This window comes from Pithys albifrons, chromosome 2 (assembly GCF_047495875.1).
Source record: "Pithys albifrons albifrons isolate INPA30051 chromosome 2, PitAlb_v1, whole genome shotgun sequence".
In the NCBI taxonomy this organism is placed as follows: domain Eukaryota; kingdom Metazoa; phylum Chordata; class Aves; order Passeriformes; family Thamnophilidae; genus Pithys; species Pithys albifrons.
The window spans coordinates 85,359,503-85,380,652 of record NC_092459.1 but is presented as its reverse complement, the minus strand read 5'-3'; the positions used below and the strand labels follow the sequence as shown (position 1 = coordinate 85,380,652).

The 21,150-nt window shown below is 50.1% G+C and overlaps 1 protein-coding gene across 4 annotated transcripts; it reads left to right on the top strand.

Moving 5' to 3' along the window:
- The first annotated feature begins 8,652 nt into the window (after positions 1–8,652).
- Positions 8,653–20,843, top strand: TCTE1 (t-complex-associated-testis-expressed 1). Of its 4 annotated transcripts, none has more exons than XM_071548016.1 (6): positions 8,653–9,240; positions 12,340–12,396; positions 14,235–14,489; positions 16,419–16,987; positions 18,058–18,507; positions 20,430–20,843. In XM_071548016.1, exons 3-6 carry the CDS (start codon positions 14,306–14,308, stop codon positions 20,595–20,597), a joined length of 1,371 nt encoding a protein of 456 aa, XP_071404117.1. In that variant the 5' UTR covers positions 8,653–9,240; positions 12,340–12,396; positions 14,235–14,305; the 3' UTR covers positions 20,598–20,843. The 4 variants fall into 4 exon arrangements, with proteins under 4 accessions (XP_071404117.1, XP_071404118.1, XP_071404121.1 ...); XM_071548017.1 differs by lacking the exon at positions 8,653–9,240 and adding an exon at positions 9,966–10,193; XM_071548020.1 differs by lacking the exon at positions 8,653–9,240 and adding an exon at positions 10,861–10,869.
- The last annotated feature ends 307 nt before the right edge of the window (positions 20,844–21,150 follow it).

The window sequence follows — 21,150 nt, the reverse complement described above, 5'->3', positions numbered from 1 at the left end:
CAAGCTGGTGCTACTTTTCACCTTCTGCATCCTAAATGCCTGGGAAAGGAGTGGATGGTTCTGCACTAGTGGTGTTCAGCTGAGGGACAGGCAGTGTATTAGGGTATGTGGGCAGGGAAGGAGAGCCCCATGGCCAAATCACTCCTCCAGCCCTGGGCCCCCAACTTTGGAGGAGCATTCCTGAGAAAGAGATGTTTCCACTGCAGCAGAATGCTGACTACAGCAGCATGCTGAGAGCCCACGGAGGCAAAAGAGGCATTTCATGGGGAATCCCAGCAGCTCACCTTTGCCGTGTGCCCTTCACGGCCAGCTGGTTCCCTGTGCGAGAGTGCTGGCGCCTTGCAGTCAGCTCCTCAGCTTGGATTGCAGCTGGCGTTTCTGTGCTGCTTGCCGAGGGGCATGATTTGCTCAGATGCAACCCAAAGCTCCTCTCTCCTCCAGAAAGCACCAGGAAAACCCACAGGGCTGGCAGAAGGCTTTCACTTTCCCCAACATCTTCCCCACCACCATCCAAACCACTGTCAAGAGTGCCCTGCTACCAAGCCCACCCTTCTGGCAGGGCACAGCTCATTTCCCTCCAGGGATGAATTTTGATTGATGTCATTCTGGGTCTCAGTCTATGGGAGGATGCCTGTGGGGTCCCAGGATGTCAGCACAGAGGGTAAGCAGTGAGGCTGTCATGGTGTTATCCAGAGTGCATCCAGACCCATCATCCAGAGAGCCATGTGCTGGTGCATCCACCATGTCCTACTGCATCCACTGTGTGCTGCAGAGCTGCTCATCTTGCAGTTGTGCAACCATGGCAAGCCCCTGTGGGAAGATGAGCAAAGCTATGCTCACGACCAGCCACAGGCACTGGGGTGCTGCCGCCCATCACATGTAATGGCTCCCCTGGGAATGGAGAGGGAATGGAAGGTGACCCTGTCCTGTAGGGTCTGCTGTGGCATAGACTGGAAGGAGGTCCATCTCTCCTGAGTCCAGATTGCACACAGCACCTGTGTGCCACTTTTGCAAGCTGGAGGGCTTCAGACTAATTAAGACTCCCATGAGGGCTGTCAGTCTCAAAGTACTGCTGCAGTTCCAGTTCAAAACCCTTCCTGTGTTTTCAGCTGTCTGTGGGATCCCTATCCCAAAGAGATTGCCATCAAATAGTCTGATTTTTCTGAAACACTTCACCCTGAGCCTGCTGCAAAAGTCCCCAAGGCTATGCAGACACTGGGTTACTATTCCAGTCCCCAACCAAGATCCCTACATCTCCTTCTAGTCCTTGCCCAGCTTTGTGTCACGCACTTCCCTCTTGTTTTGCATCAGAGGTTGCCTGGGCTTGAGCTCCAGGAACAGGGAGATAAATCTGAGCCTACATAGACCTTCTTTTCACATGGTGAAGAATTATTTACACTCGGATTGGGATTTGCTGCTCTACTAATTTTGTTGTCTCCTCGTTTGCCTGTTTGTCCCACATTACACACAGCATTTCCTCCCTCCCTCCCTCCCACCCCATTCTTGTCTTACTGCCCTCACATGTGGGTGCCTTTGCTCCCTCCTCCTGGCTGGCCAGGTTAGGCAGACGCAAGAAGAAGGCGCACAGGGAAGACAATCCATCAACTCAAATATCACCGAGTTTTACAGAAAAAGGGGGAAGGAGAAATAAAACTAAATGACCTTTAAAACAAGTGAGTTCTCAGGTTCCCTCCCCCACCCTGTAGTGGCTTCTCTGCTGTGCTGTAACCTCCTCCCTGCCCCAGCATTTATTTATAAGTACCATCAATAATTAAAAAGCTGCCTGCCTGCCTGCTTGCCTTGGCTGCAGTGTTGACAGAGGCATTTCTGATGTTTCCTGGCTCAGCCTGGCTGCTTTGCTCACTTGGGCTTTTCATTTTCTTCCCCTGCCTTGTTAGAAACACAGGAATCATCCACCTGGAATGGACCAGAGGTTCAAAAAGCCAGGAGAGTTCCTGCTGGAGCTGGTTGCACCAAGAGTAAACCAAGAGTTTCTGGCTCTCACGGCCCTGCAGCAGCAGCAGCATCTGGGATGTCTGGGGTGTTCCTGCTATGGGCACCACCACTCCCTGCTAGTCAGACTCTGAGAGAAGAGACCCCCTTGTCCACTTCTGAGGGCCAGGGAGCTCCCTCAGTGTTGTTCCTTTGTGGAAAAGACAAGAAGTGAGGATACTGCAGCTGGGCTTCCCAGCCCTGGAGGAGCAGCATCACCCTGGGCACCCCATCCTGGGAACCCAGCCAATGAGATAGATGGAGACTCACCAAGCAGTGCAGCCAAAAAGCACAGCTGAGTGGGATAAGTTTGCCCTAGCAGGCAGAGCTGGAGGCCTTACAGTAGAGGGGTACAGCTGGGCTTAGAAATCAGGGATGGAAAGCTTTACGCTGGGCCGAAGGAACCACCTTAGGGCATAAGCCAGGGATAGACCAGGCACAGAAGCAGCAGCTGGCCTTGCACATTGCTGGCACTACAGAAGTCCTTGGGAATGCTCCAGGTTGCTCCTTGCAGGTTCAAAAGCATCCTGCAGGCATCAGGGGGAAGATCTGACCCTTAAACAAACCTTCAAGTGTGGGGTTTCCAGACAGCCTGGCTCAGCAGCTGCAAGCAGAGACTGCAGCATGCCAGGGTTAAGCCCAACTCCCTTTGCCAGTGCAATCCTGGTGCAGCAATGGGGGACAAGAGGGAAGCCCAGTAGTTCTCCCTGAGCTGGCTTGCAATGCTGCCAGACATGGCAGAGACATTCAGGAAGCAGTGACATAGCTGCAGCCAGAGGCATTTTACAGTGTGCACCCAGCTCCCACCAGCACGCAGCACAACGCTTCAGGCTCCCCTGCTCCATCCACCAGCCGAGCCCTGAAAGGGAACACAAAGGGGACTGTAGCTCTGCTGTGGCACCCACACCCTGCTGTGAGGCCAGGGAGTGCCCGGGAGCTGGGTGCAGCAGCAGCAAGAAGCAGATCTGTCACAGAGCATGGCTCTGGAGGGACAATGATGGCAGCTGGCAGCTCCCCAGCTCTACTGGTGTCAGGCTCTGCTGGGTTGGGGAGAGGGCACCAAAGGACAGTGTCAACTCAGCAGCCCTTGGCGCGCAAGCTCCCATGCTGTCCTATCCCATCAGTGTCCAGCTCCCACCGTGGCAACTGCCCCAACATTGTCCTTGCTGTGATGGGGAGGACAGGGCCCCGCTTCTGCCTCTGCAAGTTGCCCTACACCAGTCCCTGCAACTGCTGATACAAGATGTATGAAGCTGCTGCTGGGGGACACCGAGGGTCTGATAGATAGAAAAAGTGCCTTCTTTCCCACATACCCCCCATGACCCCAGCCCAGGCAGCCCAGCTGATCCAGAGGTGCTGGAAGAGCTCACATCTTCCCAGTCCTCTCATCCTTCTGTTGGTCAGTCTCCAAGGAGTATCCCCAGTCTTTAGGGAAAGGGGTGTCCCCCTGCAAGGGCTGTTGGGTGTTCCCCTGCAAGGGTTATTGAGTTTCCCTCTGGGAAGGATATCATAGCCAAGCTGGCCTTGAAGGTAAATAAGGCAAGCAGAGAGGATGCACTCACTTCAAATATCAATAGCAAGGACCATGGACTTCTGAGCTGCCTTCTGGTCGCCAAACAAAGGAAGGATGCTGCACTGCCTGCCCCAGGCTTTTCAAGATCTCCCTGTGCATTGCTTGTGCTATAGGATCTGATCCCACTTCATGTCCCTCTGAAGTACTTACCCTGTTGCAAGCACTTGGGTTGATGAAAACATAGCACAGCAGGGAGAGGTGGAAATGGCAGCAGTGAAGGGAATGACACAGAGTCACAAGCTAAAATGCAAAGCATGGACCACCCTGTGGAAAAAGAAGACTATGTAAAACCAATGGATCATCTCCATAAGAGTTCTGGAAAACAGCCTCCCACTAAGTCTCATCCCCAGACGGGGAAGGGAAAAGCTTCACACCTTCTCTGAATGTCATGAAATCTGCAAGAAGCCCAGACAGGAATAGAAGTCACTAACTAGATGCTTTCCCTCCTCCAACAAAATGTGCAGCCAGCTCTCCTCTCCCGCATGGCACCCCAGCTTGGCTCACGCATCCGCTGCCAAGTTTGTTGAGTGAGGTGATGCTGTTCACGTGCAGAGCCCTGCAAGCAGCAGTCAGGTGTACAGGGAAGGCAGAACATGACCAGCATGGCTGAGGGAGATGGCCACAGCCAGCATCCTCGGCAAGGACACAGCAGCACCCCATTCACCAGGAACTGAGGTGCAGAGGAGGAGGACTAGCAAAACCTCGGTGACCAGTTTCTATATCAAATGTCTTCTTCATGACCCGACCTGCTGCAGCTAGCCCTGTTTCTGTGCATATCTCTTCCAGGACTCTATTCAAGCAGATGTGTTCCTCAGCCTCCCCAAGGTGCTGAGTGACAGCAACCTGGAAGTGAGGGGACACATGCTCCAGAAAGACAGAATCTGTGGGGATTGCTGTAACACAGTAGTGACAGTGGAGACCCTAGAGCTCAGGCAGTACTAATGGAGATGCCCTTCCCTAAGTATCAAGAAAACCCAGCAAAAAGAGTCAGTTCCTACAGGAAAGGAGGGATTGCTCAAGGGGCCAGTTCTGAGCCAAAACCAGCAGGCATTGTGCTAATGCAGCTATCTGAGACGCAAAGACTGGAAGTATCTGAGCACATCCTCCCTGTTCCATTTGCTATCCTAACACAGCCCCATGTTCTTAGCAGGGCTCACAAATAGGAGAGCCTCTGCAACTGCTTTCTGATAGGACGGCTGGTGTGCTTTTCCCCTCCTCCTCCTCCTCCTTTTTGTTTCAATTTGGGGGGCCTGGGCACTTGTCCTGCCCAAGAGAAGCTTACTAAGCCTCCAGATCTTCAGACATGTAACTACTTTTGCAGGCAGTTACTCCGCACTGGTGAGCAACTCTGGATGAACAAGAAATTCTCCGACAAGTAAGGAAGGAAGCAGGGCCAAAGGAGCATGGAGTGGCTGTGGTCATGTCGTCTGCATTGCTTGTTAATTATAGCTTTGAGTTGGGCACAAAAGAGAGCTTCAGAGTAGGCTCTTTTTTTCCCTGGCACCCCTTAGTCTGGGGTTCTGCCAGTATCTCCCATGTCAATCCCATTGCAACTGAGATTGAAGGCCAGGGAAACTGGCACAAACATGGCAGCCTGAAATCTGGCAGTGCTGGTTCTCTGTCTCTTTTCTATAGATTGAATGGTGGAGAGAAAGGGAGGGGAGCCTGGCACAGCTCCTTCCTGAGCCTCGCGTGCCATCTGGCACTTGGATGCAACACAAGGGGCTGAGTGGGAGTCAGCACAGGGACCTGAATCTTCTGGTCTGACATTGGAGGGATCTTGGAGAGGGGGAAACAGAGGGCTCCAGCAGCAAGGAGTCAGGGATTTGCAAACAGGAGCCAGGAGGTCCCTGGGCACAGATCCTGCCCACAGGAAGGTTTTCTGAAAACATATGATCTGAGGAAAATAAAATTAAAAATTAAGAAGAGGCAAATAAACTGTCTTGCCTGGAGAGCTTCAGCTTGTCTGGATGGGATAGTGTGCCTGCCCTTTTCTTCTCACCCTGCTGCAAGCAGCAAGGATCAGTGACAGCAAGGGGTTCCCATGGTGGAAAGTGTTACCGGCTGCTAAGCTGACCCAAGCAGGGGAAAGGCCAAGTATTGGGGAACAGTAAGGATTCATTAACACACCATGGCTGTTCAAGTGGACAGAGGTGGGTTTAGAGTGAAGTGCAGCCTTACTAAGCATCTTGGGCTAACACCAGTGCAGAGAGTGTCCTGCCCCAGAGCCAGAGTCTGGGATGTTCAGGAAAGATTTAAAGCCATTCACATTTGCCTCCATCTTCTTGGGTTGTGATTCCTGGGGGGCACAACCTCAGTGGATAAAGAAAACCTCTTGCACTATTTTTGCAATATTTTTGAAGTAACATGAATGAAGGAAACCTTCCTGCAAGAGCTGTGGTGACCTAAGATCAAAAACATCCCCACCCTGGGCAAGTCATATCCTGAGTAATCCCATGGCAGCTCGGCTTTCCCCTGTGGATCATGGGGATCTAGTCAAGGAGTCTTCTGGGACTGTTCTGCACCAGCAGTGGCGGAAGGATGCCCCATTTCACAGACCTTGGTGTGATGCATGACGATGGGGATGCCAACCATAATGACAGGTCAGATTCCCTGATTTTTTCTTCCCCTTTTGGTTTTTTTTAATTAATCTCAAAGAGAAAGCATATCCACAGCCTCAGGCTTTGGTGGGATCATTTATCTGACTCCCCACAGAGCTCATGTGTGTCATTGGAAAGGCTAGGTGAGACCAGCTGTTGCAGCCTGCCAGCTGGCAGGCTCTGCCTCCACCCCTGTGCTCACCATCCACAGGCAAGGCCTGTGGGATGTCCCAGGGAGAGGAGCCTCCACCCCTGCTGCCAAGCCCTGCTCCCTACAGAGCCAGTGCAGGCAGCAGATGAGCTGGTCTCTCCCTGCCAGCACAGGCAAGGGGGCTTGAAGGTAGGATGTACTAAATCCAGTCTCATTAAGGGTAATTACCATTCATCCCAGGAAGCAGTAGAAAAAAGAGCCCACATTCTCATCTATTAATAGCTGTCAGCAGCTGCACAGCTCCTGCTGGGACCTGGGGAGAGCATAAAGTTGTGGGAGAGTGGCAGCACAGAGAACATCCTGCTCCCCATTCCTTGACCACTGGCTCTGCAGAGGTCTTCTTCCTGCTTCCAGGAAGTCGCTTGTTTTGTCATTCCCCCAGGACTCCAGGAGCTGCCAGCTGCTTGTAAGCAGTGTTTTCCAGCAAGAGCTGCAGGGAACCAACCAGAGAAAGACCTGGAGACAGAGCCTTGGAGCCAGTCCCTGCTCCTCAGCATCCTCAATTTGCTGAGTCCCTCACAGTTTTGGCAACTTCTTGTGCTCCTTATTGAAAGGGTAGAAGCCATTCATGAAAGAGGACTCCATCAGTGCCAAGGACAAACCCTGCTGGCTGCTGCCCTAATGAATCTCTTTGGTGTCAGGCAGACATCAAACACCAACAGTGTCCTCTCAAACTTGACCTTCAACTGTGCCCGTGGTTCTCTCCCATGGAGAGATGAACCAAATCTGACAGACGGATGTTGCCTCGCTGTGGGCATCAGCTAGAGAGACTGCTCCACATGGAGTAAAGCACTCAAATAAATGATGTCCTCTTCTGGTATGGTGACTCCTGGCAACACAAGGGGACTTCTGTCTGTCACAGTGTGATGTGAGGACACAGGGGGATGCAGGAGATGCACCAGCAGGGCTGACCAGGAAGACATGTGCACAGAGGGTTTTTTTTTCCATTCCTGCTAACTCCAGATGCCAGTGCTAACAAACAGCGTGCCACTTGCCTTGGGCAGAAACCTCACCAGATGTGTTCCTGCAGTCCCTGAGGAGACAGCCAGTGCTGGTGACATCAGAGAGGAGAAGAGAGGATGGGAGGGAAGGGGAGAGGGATAGGAGAAGGAAGGGAGAGGGGAGGTTAGGCAAGGCGAGGAGAACTCCTTGGCTGCAGGGTGTCTTGGTGGCTGAGCAAAGCCAGGGAGGATAACGTGTTTTTTTTCCATCCTGCCTGGGACACTAAAAGAGGTTGTGACCCTATAGCCCATAGCTCTGTTTCCAAAACAGCACCCGAATCTTCGTATTAGTAGCAGAAGACGCCCTGTGGGATATGTTCCTCCCACACAAGGCACCGCAGGACCTGGCTCCTGTCCTATTTATTTGTTGTGATATGAGGTTTGACTACTATTACACTGTCTTCCAACTCCAGGCAAAGCTGGCAGACCTGATAATGCACAACTCCATCACAGGTGCTGTCTGGGGGAAATCTGAGACTTGGCGGCTGGAGGGATACAGAGGGCACCTGTGGTCTGCTGGTAGGATGATGCTCCAGTCACTAAGGCCAGAAAGCAGTGCCTTCTCATCCCCACCCTCAGATGTGAACGAGGGGAATGGGAATGGGCATGGGTGTTTTACCCTGTGCAGTCATCTACTCCACATCATTTGAGGAGGAACTGCCACTGCACAGCCCACTGGGAACAGCTGCTGATGTCTACATGCATGGAAATAAATGCAAAGGTAGATAAAGAGTTAATACTGCTATTTTTATGACTACCACTACTTGTTTTCAGCATATGATTGAACACCTGATTGCATTAAGTTGGACAACTCACTGCAATACTTGGGCACTCTTGTCTCTGAGAATCATATGGCTCTGGGTAGACACAGCCGGACTCCATAGGACCATGAAGTCTCCAAAACATGACATTTGCATCATATTAGCCATGAGGTGGGCTAAAAACATCAATGTTGATGGCCTGTTGAAGGTTCAGATCAGAAACTGATCATTGTTGTGGAGGTAAAAGAGGGGGGCATTTCTGTTCATCCTTTGCTACTCAGGAGTCAGGCTGAATGCATGCATAGAAATCAGTGCAAGAGAAAATATTTCTGACTTTTTATTGCTCTTCTTTCTCCTTTCCAAGGTCTCAAAAGCCCTGAAGATGTGTTCCTAGGAATAACATGGTCAGTGTGGGGCCAGTGTTTGTGAAGGGCTTTGCAAGGCTTCTGACACCCCCACTGTGCTGAACACCAGCTTGACTCACAGACAGTGCCAGTGTCTTCTGGGGAGTTGAGTGACAGAATCAGGCCACACCTAGAAAAAGAAGTACATTGCTGCCAAAGTTTAACTTCCCATCTTTGAAACTCACAAAGGAGGCCTCAAAGTCTTGATCCTTTTTTTAATCTGTGTCTCTTTGCATTTATTGTTTTGTTGCTGAGCCTTTTGGGTACTCTCAGATCATGCTTGTAACATCTTTTTCACGACCAGGAGGTATATTTTATATGGAAGTCAGCACGGCTTCCTAAAAACGCCAGCTATTACCGGACTTGCAGAACAATCATGAGAGTTGGCACCAGTGTTATGTATGCTCCCACAGGGCACAGCCTGGTTGAACTCCTCAAGTGCCCACTATTGAGTGTATCAGCATTCTGACAAAGCAAAAGACATGTTTCAGTCTGAAAATCCCCTGGCAAATACTGAAATGCTTAGATATGAGGAATGGGAAAGAGGAGATGAATGTTTTCATCCCTTTGTTTACTCTTTATATTCCACAGCATTATGTGGGTGTAGTCACTGCCTTGGCGAGGATTCCGGTCTTTCCCCTCCTCTACAAAGGATGCTTAACCTCAGGATGAAAAAAAGAGTACATCATGGAGAAGAGGTGGGTATGCAGCAGATGGACCAAGATCTTGCCGTCGGTAGAGTTCTCAGATTTGCTTTCCTTCCCCTTGGACCTGCCTGTGATCTGCCGTTCAGGGGTAATGCCCCCAAAACATAAGGCCTTGAAGCAAGCCTGTTTCAGGCACTGACAGTACACCTTTAGCCATACAAACATGGAACAAAAACCAGGTATCTTGACGACAGCAAAGCATTCACCCTTTGAATATTTATCGAACCACTCACACGCCTTGCTCCACTCTTTCCATGATGCCGTGAGGAGTGTCCGGGACCTCTCCCAGCCCCGCCGCACTCCAGCACTGCTGGCGCATCCATGTGAGGGCCGCTGTGGTGAGCTCATACATTTCCTCCGTGCTCCCGCTCACCACGGCCCAGCACCCATTCTCAGCGGCTGCAGCGGGGCAGAGGGACAGCACAATCGCAGCTCCCATCCCTCCGCCTTCCTGCTGGTTCTTGCCGCGCCGTGCAGACCTGGCAGGGGCCGCGGAGCACCGCGCCCTGCGTGGGCTTGGCTCGGACTCACCCGCGAACGCCTCAGCGGGACGCGGGACCAGCTCGGTGCCCCGAGGGTGTGTCCGGCTGGGGGTGCCACCCACCCCGCGGGGCCCGCCCGGCAACGGCCGCGTCCGCAGCGACAGCGCCGGCGGCGCAGCCCGGCGGGGCCGGGACAGGGCGGCAGGACAGGCCGGCAGGGGTGGGACAGGCCGGCAGAGGTGGGAAAGGGCGGTGGGGCCGGGACAGGCCGGCAGGCGTGGGACGGGCCGGTGGGGCCGGGACAGGCCGTTCCTGACACCCGCCCCGCAGCAGTACACGGAGCGGCCCCCGCACCCACCCCGGGCCGAGGCACCGGGAGCGACCCCGCGCGTTTCACCCGCTGCCAGGGGCTGGGGCATCCCCCTCCCGTCACCGGAGATTTCGCTCCCCGGCAGTTTGCAGGTCTGGTTCTTAAGGAAGCGTCTGGGCTAATGACTTTTCTTCCTTCTCGGGGTCTCTGGAGAGGAGCTTGGCCGGTAGCGGGGAGCGCAGGGCCGTGCCGCCGGCATCTCATGGAGCTGCGCTGGCGGGGCCGGAGCTTGGCACAGCCTGGCTTTCTCCTTGCCCCTCTCCCAGTGTCCGGGGACTGGTACGGCAGAGCCCTCTGCGCGCAGTGACCGGGGCTGCGGGGGCCATGCTCAGGCCCGAAAGGGATTTCGTGTTTCTCACAACCTGTAGGGGCAGAGGCCCTTCCCGGGTCATGCTGACAGGGATCGAGGAGCAACCATCATAGTGTTGGCCCTTCATACTGCCTGGATTACAGTGGTGACATAAACCATATTCCCAAACGGACGACTGGCCTAATTCTGCCCAGTCTCCTATTACAGACAAATTTCATTATATCTGAAGCTAAATAGATTCCTCATTTGACATGCTTTTTATGTGTTTTTTTTTAACTCATTTAAAGTCTATTGCAGACACTCAGCCTCTTGACAATCCTGCAACATGCTGTCCTAATGCACACTTAGCATCAGCCTTTGGAAGTGAAAGGGCGTGTGGCAAGTCCCCACAGGTCAGCAGCAGGATCAGCAGTGTTAGCCAGCACTCAGGGATCGCCTGCCTGGAATACAGCACAAAGGTCAGGACACCTGCAGAACAAATGGGGTGCCACTGCAGTGGTGTAAGAGCTTCCTTGATTCATGGATAAACAGAGATTCAGTGTAAATGAGATCTTGGCTGAGGCATAACCACCCTCAGAAAGAATTTCTCTTGCACCTGCAAACTCTCCAGTAAATGCAGTGTTTACAATTGCTCCATTTCTTAGATCTCCCTAATGCTGGTAGGAGGCATCAGCCAAAGGTCACCAGTTTCCATGCAGCTCTTCTTTTTTGGTCTCCATGGGCTTTGGTGTCAATCAGAAGAGCAAAAAATTTTATTTCCAGATCAAAACAGACTCAAATGAAAAAGGTTTGTTAGGCACAGAAAAAGGTTATGTTAGCAGCATAAGTTGCCTATGTGAGTGGATTTCTGCCAGCTTCCTCCTGGGAAGGGAAGTGTGATTTCTTTCCTTCTTTAAGAATTTTAGCATTATTTACCTTTCAGTCTAACCTGGTGTTAAACAACACACTGGGGTTTACTACATGACCCCATTCTTTGTATACCATTTAATAAAGCCTTTTCAGCATAGGTGACTGACATGTATGTAGAGTTGGTGGGAAGGAGCGTGTATTAACACTGTTGTCTTGGTTTACTGATAGTGAATTACAACGCTTCTCCATTTTTTAAACACATGCTTAGCAGATAGGGAAACTGGCTTGGCATGTCAACTCTGGCTAGGTGAGACTCCTGCAGCCAAGTCAGAGGGGGTGAGGGCTGAAAGAGGTCTTTCCTCTGGTGGTAAGCACACCTGGCAGGGTGTGCTCACTGTGCTGGAATGGTGGGAATGGAATTGCAAGCAGTGACTCAGCATCAGACCTGGCTCCACAGGCATGGGGTTGATTGCTCTTGTTGGCTTCATAGCAAATGACAAGTGAGGATGGCAGTCAACTGAGCTCCTTGCTCTGTGGGTCATGTCAAGGAAAAGCTTCTTAGCAGCCAAGACACAGACATCTCAAGCTGTCTGCCTCTCCTTTGTGGCCACCTGACACTGGGGCTGGCCCACAACTGGGCAGCTCACAATGCCTGACCTCTTACTGCAGACGAGTTTCACTCAGACAGCTTCATTTAATGCATGGAGGCAGCTGCACTGTTTCTAGAGATGGGTTTCAGCTCTGCCTGTGTCTCCTGCTTCCTCTCTAGGAGCCCCTTCAGCAGTCCTGCATGTGCCATGGTTTACCTGCCATTGGTAAACTGGCAATTGGATCATCTGCTGGAACACAGATAGGAAATAATCCTAGGTCATCAGTGCTGCACTGGCTCTCCCCAACAGCTGGCCTCTAATGATTGCTTCTAAAAGGTCAGGAAAGCCATCAGAAGCTCCAATTAGCTCTGACTGGCCTGGGGGACAGAGTGATACAGATGCTTTTCGAATAGGACAAAAGACTGAGCAGGGAGAAAACATTTTTCCCAGTCACTTCTCTTCTATTAATGCCACATCTCTGCCTTCCAGCTGTGGTTTGCCCTTCTGCTGAAGTCCATCAAGCACCGAGAGCCAGGTTTCAGCTGGGTAAGTGTGCTGTGGAGAACCATGCTTCTTCTCTTCCTCTTGAAAGGTCATCCACTTTCATAGCACCTTCCTTTTGGGGTGAGGAGCTTTGCAGGAAAAGGACTCCCAGTCCATCCTCACAGCTGCCCATCACTCATTCCTTCTCCTTCCACGTTCACCCTTCTTCAGACCAGGCTTTCTTTTTCTACAGCCTTTATTTTTGTTATCTGTACACCAGTGCCTTCCAGGAAATACAGCTTTCCTGCTCTTGGCACCCTTTGTCCTCCTGCTTTGGGCCAGAGGATGCCCTGCCACTGCCCTCTTCACCCTTTCCTGATTGTCACTTGGAAGGAGTAACTTGGAAGAGTTACTCTCTTCTCAGGCCTGCTTCACAAGCATTTGAAGAAGTCTTTGCTGACCTGTTTGCAGCATGAATCATTTGATCCTCTCCTCTAGTTCTCAGCATTTCTTGAATCTCTTCTCTTACTCCTCTTACTGGTTCCTTTGCAGGCCCTTCCTTACATGTCTTTTGGATAGAAAAGCATCCTTCTGGCTTTACTGTGGTGCCAGGCCACCTCTGTCCTGAGGTATCCTCCTGGTCTTGCAGGAAGATGTCCTCAGCTCTGACACTGCCATGCTTGCCTGCCTCATGCTTCTTTTGGGTGCCCTGCAGTCTGTAACCACCCATTCCCGTGCAGCAGCCCTGGTAAGTCCGGTGAGCCCCAGTAAGGGTCAGCATGGGTCTTTACACTCCAGGAGATTCTCACCAACCCTGGATGCTCTTGTTGAAGCCAGAACTCAAGGGGAAGATTCTTTTCTGGTGTCTACTCTGCCTCTTTCAGACTGGTAGTGCTGGTAAGAGAACCATTAGGACTTCCAGGCAGTAATCATACATGTGGGATTCTGATAGCAGTGAGCATTGGCCCTGAGGTTGGGGTAGGAAAGAGCAAATGGAAAACTTTGGTCTGGGAAAGCTCTACAAGAGCTAATAGAATTGAGCGTACTCCCTCCTGCTCCAGGCTGGGTTTTTTAGTTCATATTTGCTTAGGCTCAGTGTGGTCTGAATAGGTCTGAACCATCTCATCTCATCTCTTAATGGATGTTTGGAGAGAGTCCAGCTGAAGAGTAATTGAGAAAAGCAGGAAAAAAGTCCCTCTTATAATGTATTCATCTGTAAAGCATCTGTCTTTCATCTGTAAAGCACCTGTCTTTAAAGAGTCATAAGAACTGGATCAAATCAGGGATAGCTGGCCCAACAACCCATCTCTGACAGTGGCTACAAGCAGACACTTGGAGAAGAGTAGAAAAACAATGCAAGTATGTGATCTTTCCTCCAGCACTCTCCTCACCTCTAGCTGTGTTCAGCTTACACCGAGCCACATGACTTCTGTGTATTTAATCATTCTCAAGAGGTTTCTCTTCCATGGACTTTTCCTGAAACCTGCACAGTTTCTTAGCATCCACAACATCCCATGGCAAGGAATTCCCCAGTTCAATTGCAGACCGTGTAAAGAACTGTCATTTCCCTTTGCTTTAAACCCAGCTCCTATCAGTTTCACCTATTCCTTTTATTGGAAAAGACAGTAAACAATCAATTCCCGTCCATTCTCTTCAACAGGACTCTGAATTAACACCACATTATTATCTGCTTATTACAGGTAGTGCTTAGAGACCTCTTTGCGCAGGGCAGGGTATAAAGATAAGGCCGAGTAATAGCTGTTTGGCTACAAGGCTTCCAGTCCAAAGCAGAGGAGGCAGGCAAAAAGCAGGGGCAGAGACCAAGTGCATTACAGGAAAGCAGTGTGAGCAGACCATTGTTATCACTGACCTCTTTATAAAGTTGCCTTTTTCTGTTTCAGGCAGCCCAGCTGGAAGATGTGGTACTGACTCTCAAGCACTTCTCCTAAAGGAGAAGTGGGTCCTCAGCAGGATGCAGGAGCCAGCGACTGGTGACACAAGCACAGCCCTTCCCTCTTCAGGTCCAGCTCAGGCTAGCCTTGATGCTGGCTCGTACTATGCACGCCGTTGCATCACTGAGGATTCCAACTGGTCCCTTGTCACTGTCCCTCACCTCACTGAGCTCTGCCTCCAGCACATCGTTCACAATTTTGAAAGTAAGTGGGAGAGCATTTATCCTGGGACACATGGAGAGAGAGCATCAGAACCAGGGAGCAGAGGATCAACAAGACAGGCAGATGCATCTGAAAGGCAAAGTGCGGTACCCAGCCCTGCCAAAGGGACAGATGGGGAGAAACATCCCCTTGGGCAGCCAGTTAAACAAACTGTTTAGTTGCTAAGAATGTACTTGTACACTCCAGAGATGGCTGCAGTCCTCTCGGCTTCTGTCCAGGATGTGACTCTGGCCTGACCTTGTTCAATCATATCTTCTTCCCTCTGTGCTCTTTTGGACTCACTTAACTCAGCCATGGCTGGGGCTGTGGAGTTGCTGTTTCCTCCTTTTTTCATATAGGTGTTATGATAGTGCTTGAGGATGGAGCTCTGTTATACTAAATGCTGTACAAAGAGATAGAGAATTGCTCCCTGCCTGGAGGAGCTACCATCTCTGAATATGTATTGTACTCACAGACTCAGCCCTCCTCCATTGCTTTTGGTGGTGATGTGACAAGTTATATCCCCAGGCAGAGAATGTGCTTTTGAAGCAGGTGGACTGAGGAAACACAGCAAAACAGAAAAAGCATATTTTACCTGAGAACTGACTGGAAGGGGGAAAAGAAGGGCCTACCTGTCTTCTTGGCTGACTCAGTGAAATGGCAGCAAAGTCTAAAGATAGCTCTAAGGCTATCTCAACATTGGGACTGTAAGACAGTACATAGGAGCTCAGTGCTGCCTTATGCCAGGAGCGGATGGTACTTGGGGGTCTGAGTTGGGACACCCTTGCAGTCGTATCAGCCTCATCAGTCAGTTTGATGCCAAATGGACTGGACCTACACTGTGTGTGCATAAAAGCAGCATGCTTGGTGTCATGGGGACCCTCATGCCATTACCTGAGCTGCATGGCTGCACCTTGCCCCCTGCTGTGGCCTGAGTGAGCCCAAGTGAACCTAGCCCAGTCCTGCCCATAGATGTCCCATCTCTGCTTGTGTCATGGGACTTTTTCAGAGAAGGTCACTGCAGTGTCATCTGTAGGACATGGGAAAACAGACACCAGGAAGAGGCTGTGGTAAAACTCTGGGTGTCCTTAGGAAAGAAATGCCACAACAACAGAGGAAATATAAAGTTTAACCCCACTTTGTATTGTAAAGTCAGATTTCCCATGCACAGATAGGTCTCTCCACTGATGATGTCTGTTAGTCAACACTCTGTATATATCACCAAACAGCCACAATGTGAGTACGCATGGCTTTTCTCTGTCATTTCCTACCACAAAGAACTTCCACCAGAGAGAAGCCAGCTGAGGTTTAGGGTGAGAATTGGGAAAGAGACTGAGGGGAAAGAGCTCCTGGGGAAACAGAACTTTTACTTAAAGAAGGTGGACCTAAAAGCTAGGAGTGTGTCTCAGTGAAAAGGAATCAATTTGGGGTAAGACAGACACCTGAGTTAAGACAAACAGACATGAGGACCTGCATGAAGAGCACACAGACACTAGTTCTCAAATACTGTTCTTCAATATGCTTAGAAACCAAAAGGGAGAAAGTTCGACAAATGGCAAGCCAGGATCTCCCATCACTGTAAGACTGAATTAGCTCTCTTGGGAGCAGGATTCCTGCTCTGAATATAAACTGCATTCAAACTAATTTTAAATGGGGAGCTAAGTTTCTGATGCAGTTCCCAAATATTATGAGAGTAAACCCAATTACACTGATATTTATTGTAAAAGTTAGAAATCCTACACAGAAATGTAGGAGGTGAATCCTACGTATTTTCTGCCAGCTTAGCTAGTGCACCAGCCTTTGGCAACTGAGAAGAGAGCTGGTATCAGAAGGGAGGGCATGGGCATACATCTTGGGGGCTGGGCAGAACCACAGTCCCAGCCATGGTTCTTATAGCCCAGACCAACCTCTCCTTCTTTTTATTCCTTCCAGAGAACCCTATTTTGAACCATCTTCTGCCTGAGCACCAAAGGAAGGTGCTGGACAGGCTCCCCACTGGCCTTCCACTTGCTGTGACTGCCAACTTAGTAAGCGATGAGGAGTACTGGAAGAGGTGCTGTATTGAGCGCTGGCAAGTGTGTGATGTTTCCAACTATGGAGACAGCTGGAAACGGATGTTCTTTGAACGTCACTTGGAGAACATCCTGAAATGTTTCACCCCTAACACCACAGACCCCAACCAAGTCCTACAGCTCATCCCACTCTGCAAAAGTTACGTGCGGAAACTGGAGATGGATCAGTTCCTGCCGCCAGTGCAGGTGTATCAAAAGGAGGAGAGGGATGACCTTTCTGATACAGGGAATGATGCTGATTTTGGTGAGGTCTTTGTGCAACACTATGACCTGAAAGATCTCATTACTGCTCTTCCTCACCTTGAAGAGCTTCATCTCGTTTATGGCGTGAAGGACTGTGGCATGAACTTTGAGTGGTACCTTTTTAACTTCACCAACCAGGACTGCTGCAATTTGGCTGCTGCCGTGAAGATGTGCCACAGCTTGAAAGTAACATACCCTGAACTGTACCTTCCTTCCTTCCTTAGACAGATCTTTGAATCCCCTGGGGATAGAAATGCAGGGACAGGGACCAGTTTGCTTGCTAGCAGCACCCTTTCTTTTGCAGATTACAGAATCTGGCAGAGTGCAGAGATGTTAACTTGCTGGCTTAGTGCTGAGTATCTTGTTCTGCAATGTCCTTGTTAGAATGGCTTGTCAGAGGGTCTGAGAAAAATACTTGCTCCCACAAAACATATTGCTTGTAGCGTAAGGGACAGCAGTGCTCCTGTTTTAATTCCAGACGCAGATCTGGGACGGAGGGAAGAAGTCCACAGAGAGTTTTTCATAAGGAGGTTTTGGTAGTTATGCTCAGTAAAATACATGTCAACCTGTCCCAGAGGAGCAAAGACCCCCAAGAAGAGCATGGGGAAATACTCACACTTGTCTTAGAGTGATGAATGGTTTTCCTCCTGGGCATTAACATCTTCAGTTCTGTAGTAACTGCAGTGGACATAACTCAGCCCCTCCAAAACATCAGCAGGCTGAACACAACAAGCTGGCTGAACACTCTCCCCATAGATCATCATCCTTTGGGACATTTTTTGTCTACTTTGCTTCCAGAAGAGAAATTATCTCTCTTTTGGCTGTTAAGGTGGCCTGACAGCACAGGACATGGCACTGTGGTTACCACTGGTGTGCATGTTCATTCAGACACTGTTTGACACTGATCTGGGGTGGGCTCTGCTGTTACTTGGTGCAGGTGCTTGGATATATTTATCTTGCCTTAATTTTAGCCCCCACTTAGAAATATTGCACAGTCAGAGGAGAGGAACAGGAATTTCCAGAAGACAAACCATTTTTTTGCTAGAATAGGCATGGGACACTAGTGGCATGCCCTGCCTGCTGGAAATATCTGCCCACTGTGTAAGCAAATACTTGAGCCCATTGGCTGAAGGTGTCTGAAGTGAAGGGAGGTGAAACTTGTCTGGTGGACCACAGGCTTGACTCCCTTGAGATCTTGTACAAAGCTCAGATCAAAGCACTGGCTGTTTTAGTGACATTATTTTTTATCCCCACAGGTTTTCAAGCTGACACAAAGCAATGTGGATGATGAAAAGACCAAGCTTCTGGCCCGTAACTTGCTGGATCACCCCTCCTTGGTGGAGCTGAACTTGTCCCACAATCTCATTGGGGACAAGGGGGCACAAGCTCTTGGCAAGCTCATCAGTCACAGCAGATTAGAAACCCTCAATCTGTGTAACAACCAGATCTGTGATCTGGGGGCTCAGGCTCTTGCTCACGCCCTGGCTGAGAAGTCCACTCTGATCTCCTTGAATCTGCGCCTCAACTGCATAGAGGACAAAGGCGGGGAGGCGATCGGCCATGCCCTGCTGACCAACAGGACTCTGAAGTCCATCCATCTGGGAAGTAATAACCTGTCAGAGCCAACCACTATGCTGTTCTCCCAGGTCTTGGCTCGGAACACCATCTTGAGCAGCATTAACTTTTCATGCAACCACCTGGGGTTGGTAAGAGAACACACTTCTCCTTGCAGTCTGTGAGCCTGCGTGGTGGCCTTGCAAAGCAGATGCTGAGCCTGCCCTGCCTCAAAGCCACAGAGGCAAATGCATCCCTCACTTTGCAATCTTACTGTGATAACAATCAGTTGTGAGCAGGGAAGAGACTCTAGCAGAGGGCAGGAAGGAGAAGGGCACCTTCTGTGCATGCACATGCATTTATCTCACTCGTTACATCTAGCTCTGTTCACGGAGCTGAATCTGGTTTTGAAGCTTTGGGCAGAGAGGGATTCCCCCTCCAAGTAAATTGAACACCAGGGAGTATGCCTGGGAAAAATCACAGCCGCTTCACACATGTGAGAATAGTTAATAATGATCGGTGGCATGAGACGAGGGCCTCATGCATATCCTCTGTGCTTTGGATCTGCTGTGCCATCTGTCACTCAGCAGCACACAGTGTCACCCTTCCCCGAAATTCTCCTGTCCATCACATGCTCAGAGAAGACTGTTAGAAAATTGGCTCAGTTGTTGAGCTTCTTTAACTCACCCTGCAGCCCTGGAGCGGTGTGCTGGGTCAGAAGTGTCACGTCTGGGTGCTTATAAGTGACTCCTAAAACACAGGCGTATGTTTTCTAGACAGAAGAGCATCCACAGATCTTGCTACATCCCAAAGAGCAGCAGTATGCAACATGCCCACAAACTAGACAGCTTCTCTTCTGCTGATTTAAAAGAGTTTTAGAAATCCAAAACTAGGCAGCCAAAAGCAATCATGCTGCCTTTTAAACTTTCTGTGCTGCCTCAATTATTCTCACTGTCAAATAAAGAGATAGCAAGACCAGCTGTCCCTGCTGGCAGGAATATTGGCATCAATGTGTCTGACAATGGTTTTGAAAGGATTTGATGGCAGAAAACTTTTGAGTTCTGAGTTTTACAGTCCTGGATGTGGAAAACCATTTGAGCTTAATGATACAAGTGGGCAAAGGTTAGAAGGGATAGAAGGATTTTTGTTTAGTAAATAATAATCTCTAGGCTTAGCATCTTCCTTCTGATAAGCTCTCCTATTACCCCTTTGTGAAGCCCCACAGCAGCCCAAAATTCAGCCAGTGGTTTTATCTTTGGGGAAATTAGGCATTTTGCTAGAGATGCACTAAATTCTGATTGCTGTACCCCATTAAAAAGAGACATCTTCCCAGTTCTTTTTGCTCTGCCCTATTTGGCAAAAGGGTTAAGAGGCAGGGTGCTGGGATGAGGGGACCATCTGGGTGGAGGGGATGGGGGAGGAAGTGTATTTGGTACCTGAAAGAGAATAGCAATGGGGGAATAAAGTTCAAATTCTCACATCCCTGAAAACAGTGCTTCGGGTAACAGAGGGAAATGCCCCAGAGTGAGCTGTCTCCCTAAGGCCACCTATGTCACATTTTCTATCCCAAGCAGGCTGGATTTCAGTTGTGTGAGATGTTCCCCTCAGGAAAGCCAATCAAGCCTGGAAAATGGCATCCAGGCAGGAAGCTGCCAGTACTGGGGCTCTCACCACTGCCAAGATGAGGAGCAGCACACTAATCACACTGCCATTTGTGCCCAGCCAGCAGTGAGCTGGGGACTGGGGGGCAGGGGGGAGCAGACTCCTCTCAGGTTATCATCACCAGACAGACATGTTATTAACCAGTCTGAGCTTGAGAACTTCTGACATGGTACCCAGAGGGAGTCATTAGTATGTGTCATATCACTGAGAGCTGCATTAGGTTACACTGCTTCCCTGCACTTCTCCTGTGAGCAACATTTTGGGCTTGGGTGATGGCCTTTGTCCCTTTTGGCACCATCTCATGGACTTCCCCCTGCCAGCAGCGGAAGTTGTCCTGGGGAGGAGGGAAAAGCAAAAATACATCTCCCTTTTGGATCTCCTCCTTTAATGACCCCTTCTCATTCTTTTGCAGAATGGTGGGAAGCAGCTGCTTGAAGGGCTGGCAAAGAACAAGACTTTGACTGAGCTTGACCTCCGCCATACAGAGGTGGACCTGGAGGCTGATTACCTCATTGACCAAATTGTGTGGGCCAATCGGGAAGCAGTGAGGCTGCGGCACCGCCTGGCCAAACTCCTCTGAATAAAATGCTCCAGAGCAATGAGCTTTGGAGGCTCAGTGTTGGAGGTTCTTTACTTCAGTCTTAGTTTTATTCGTATTTCTGAGAAACACTTTACTTGTGGCCGCCATTGCAGCCTTTCCCAGAGGCTCATCATCCAACCTGTAACTTAATAGGAGACAATATTAGACCTCAAGGGACTGTAGTGGCACCACAGAGCAATCTGCTTCTTGAGTCCTCTCTCTCACTGCATGCCAGACTATATCCCACCTCCAGTGGTGTTTCTTATGTGCTCCAGTAGCAAACTTAGTTCAGGTAACTGGATATTGTTCCACCTGTAAAGCAGTTAAGGTGAAGTCTCTGCCATCTCTAAATGGTCTAGTCCAGAGCTAAATTTCAGGGCAGGCAGCTCTTTTAAGCTTTTTGCTGAGGAGGACATGAGATACATAGGGGATTGAGGGAATGTTGTTTCTAGTTCCTGGGCAGCTTTTCCTGAATATTGCCCTGCTCAAGAATTTATTTGTATTTGTAGCAAATCTGTCTGGAGTCAGATACGGGTGGTGAAAATTAAAAAGA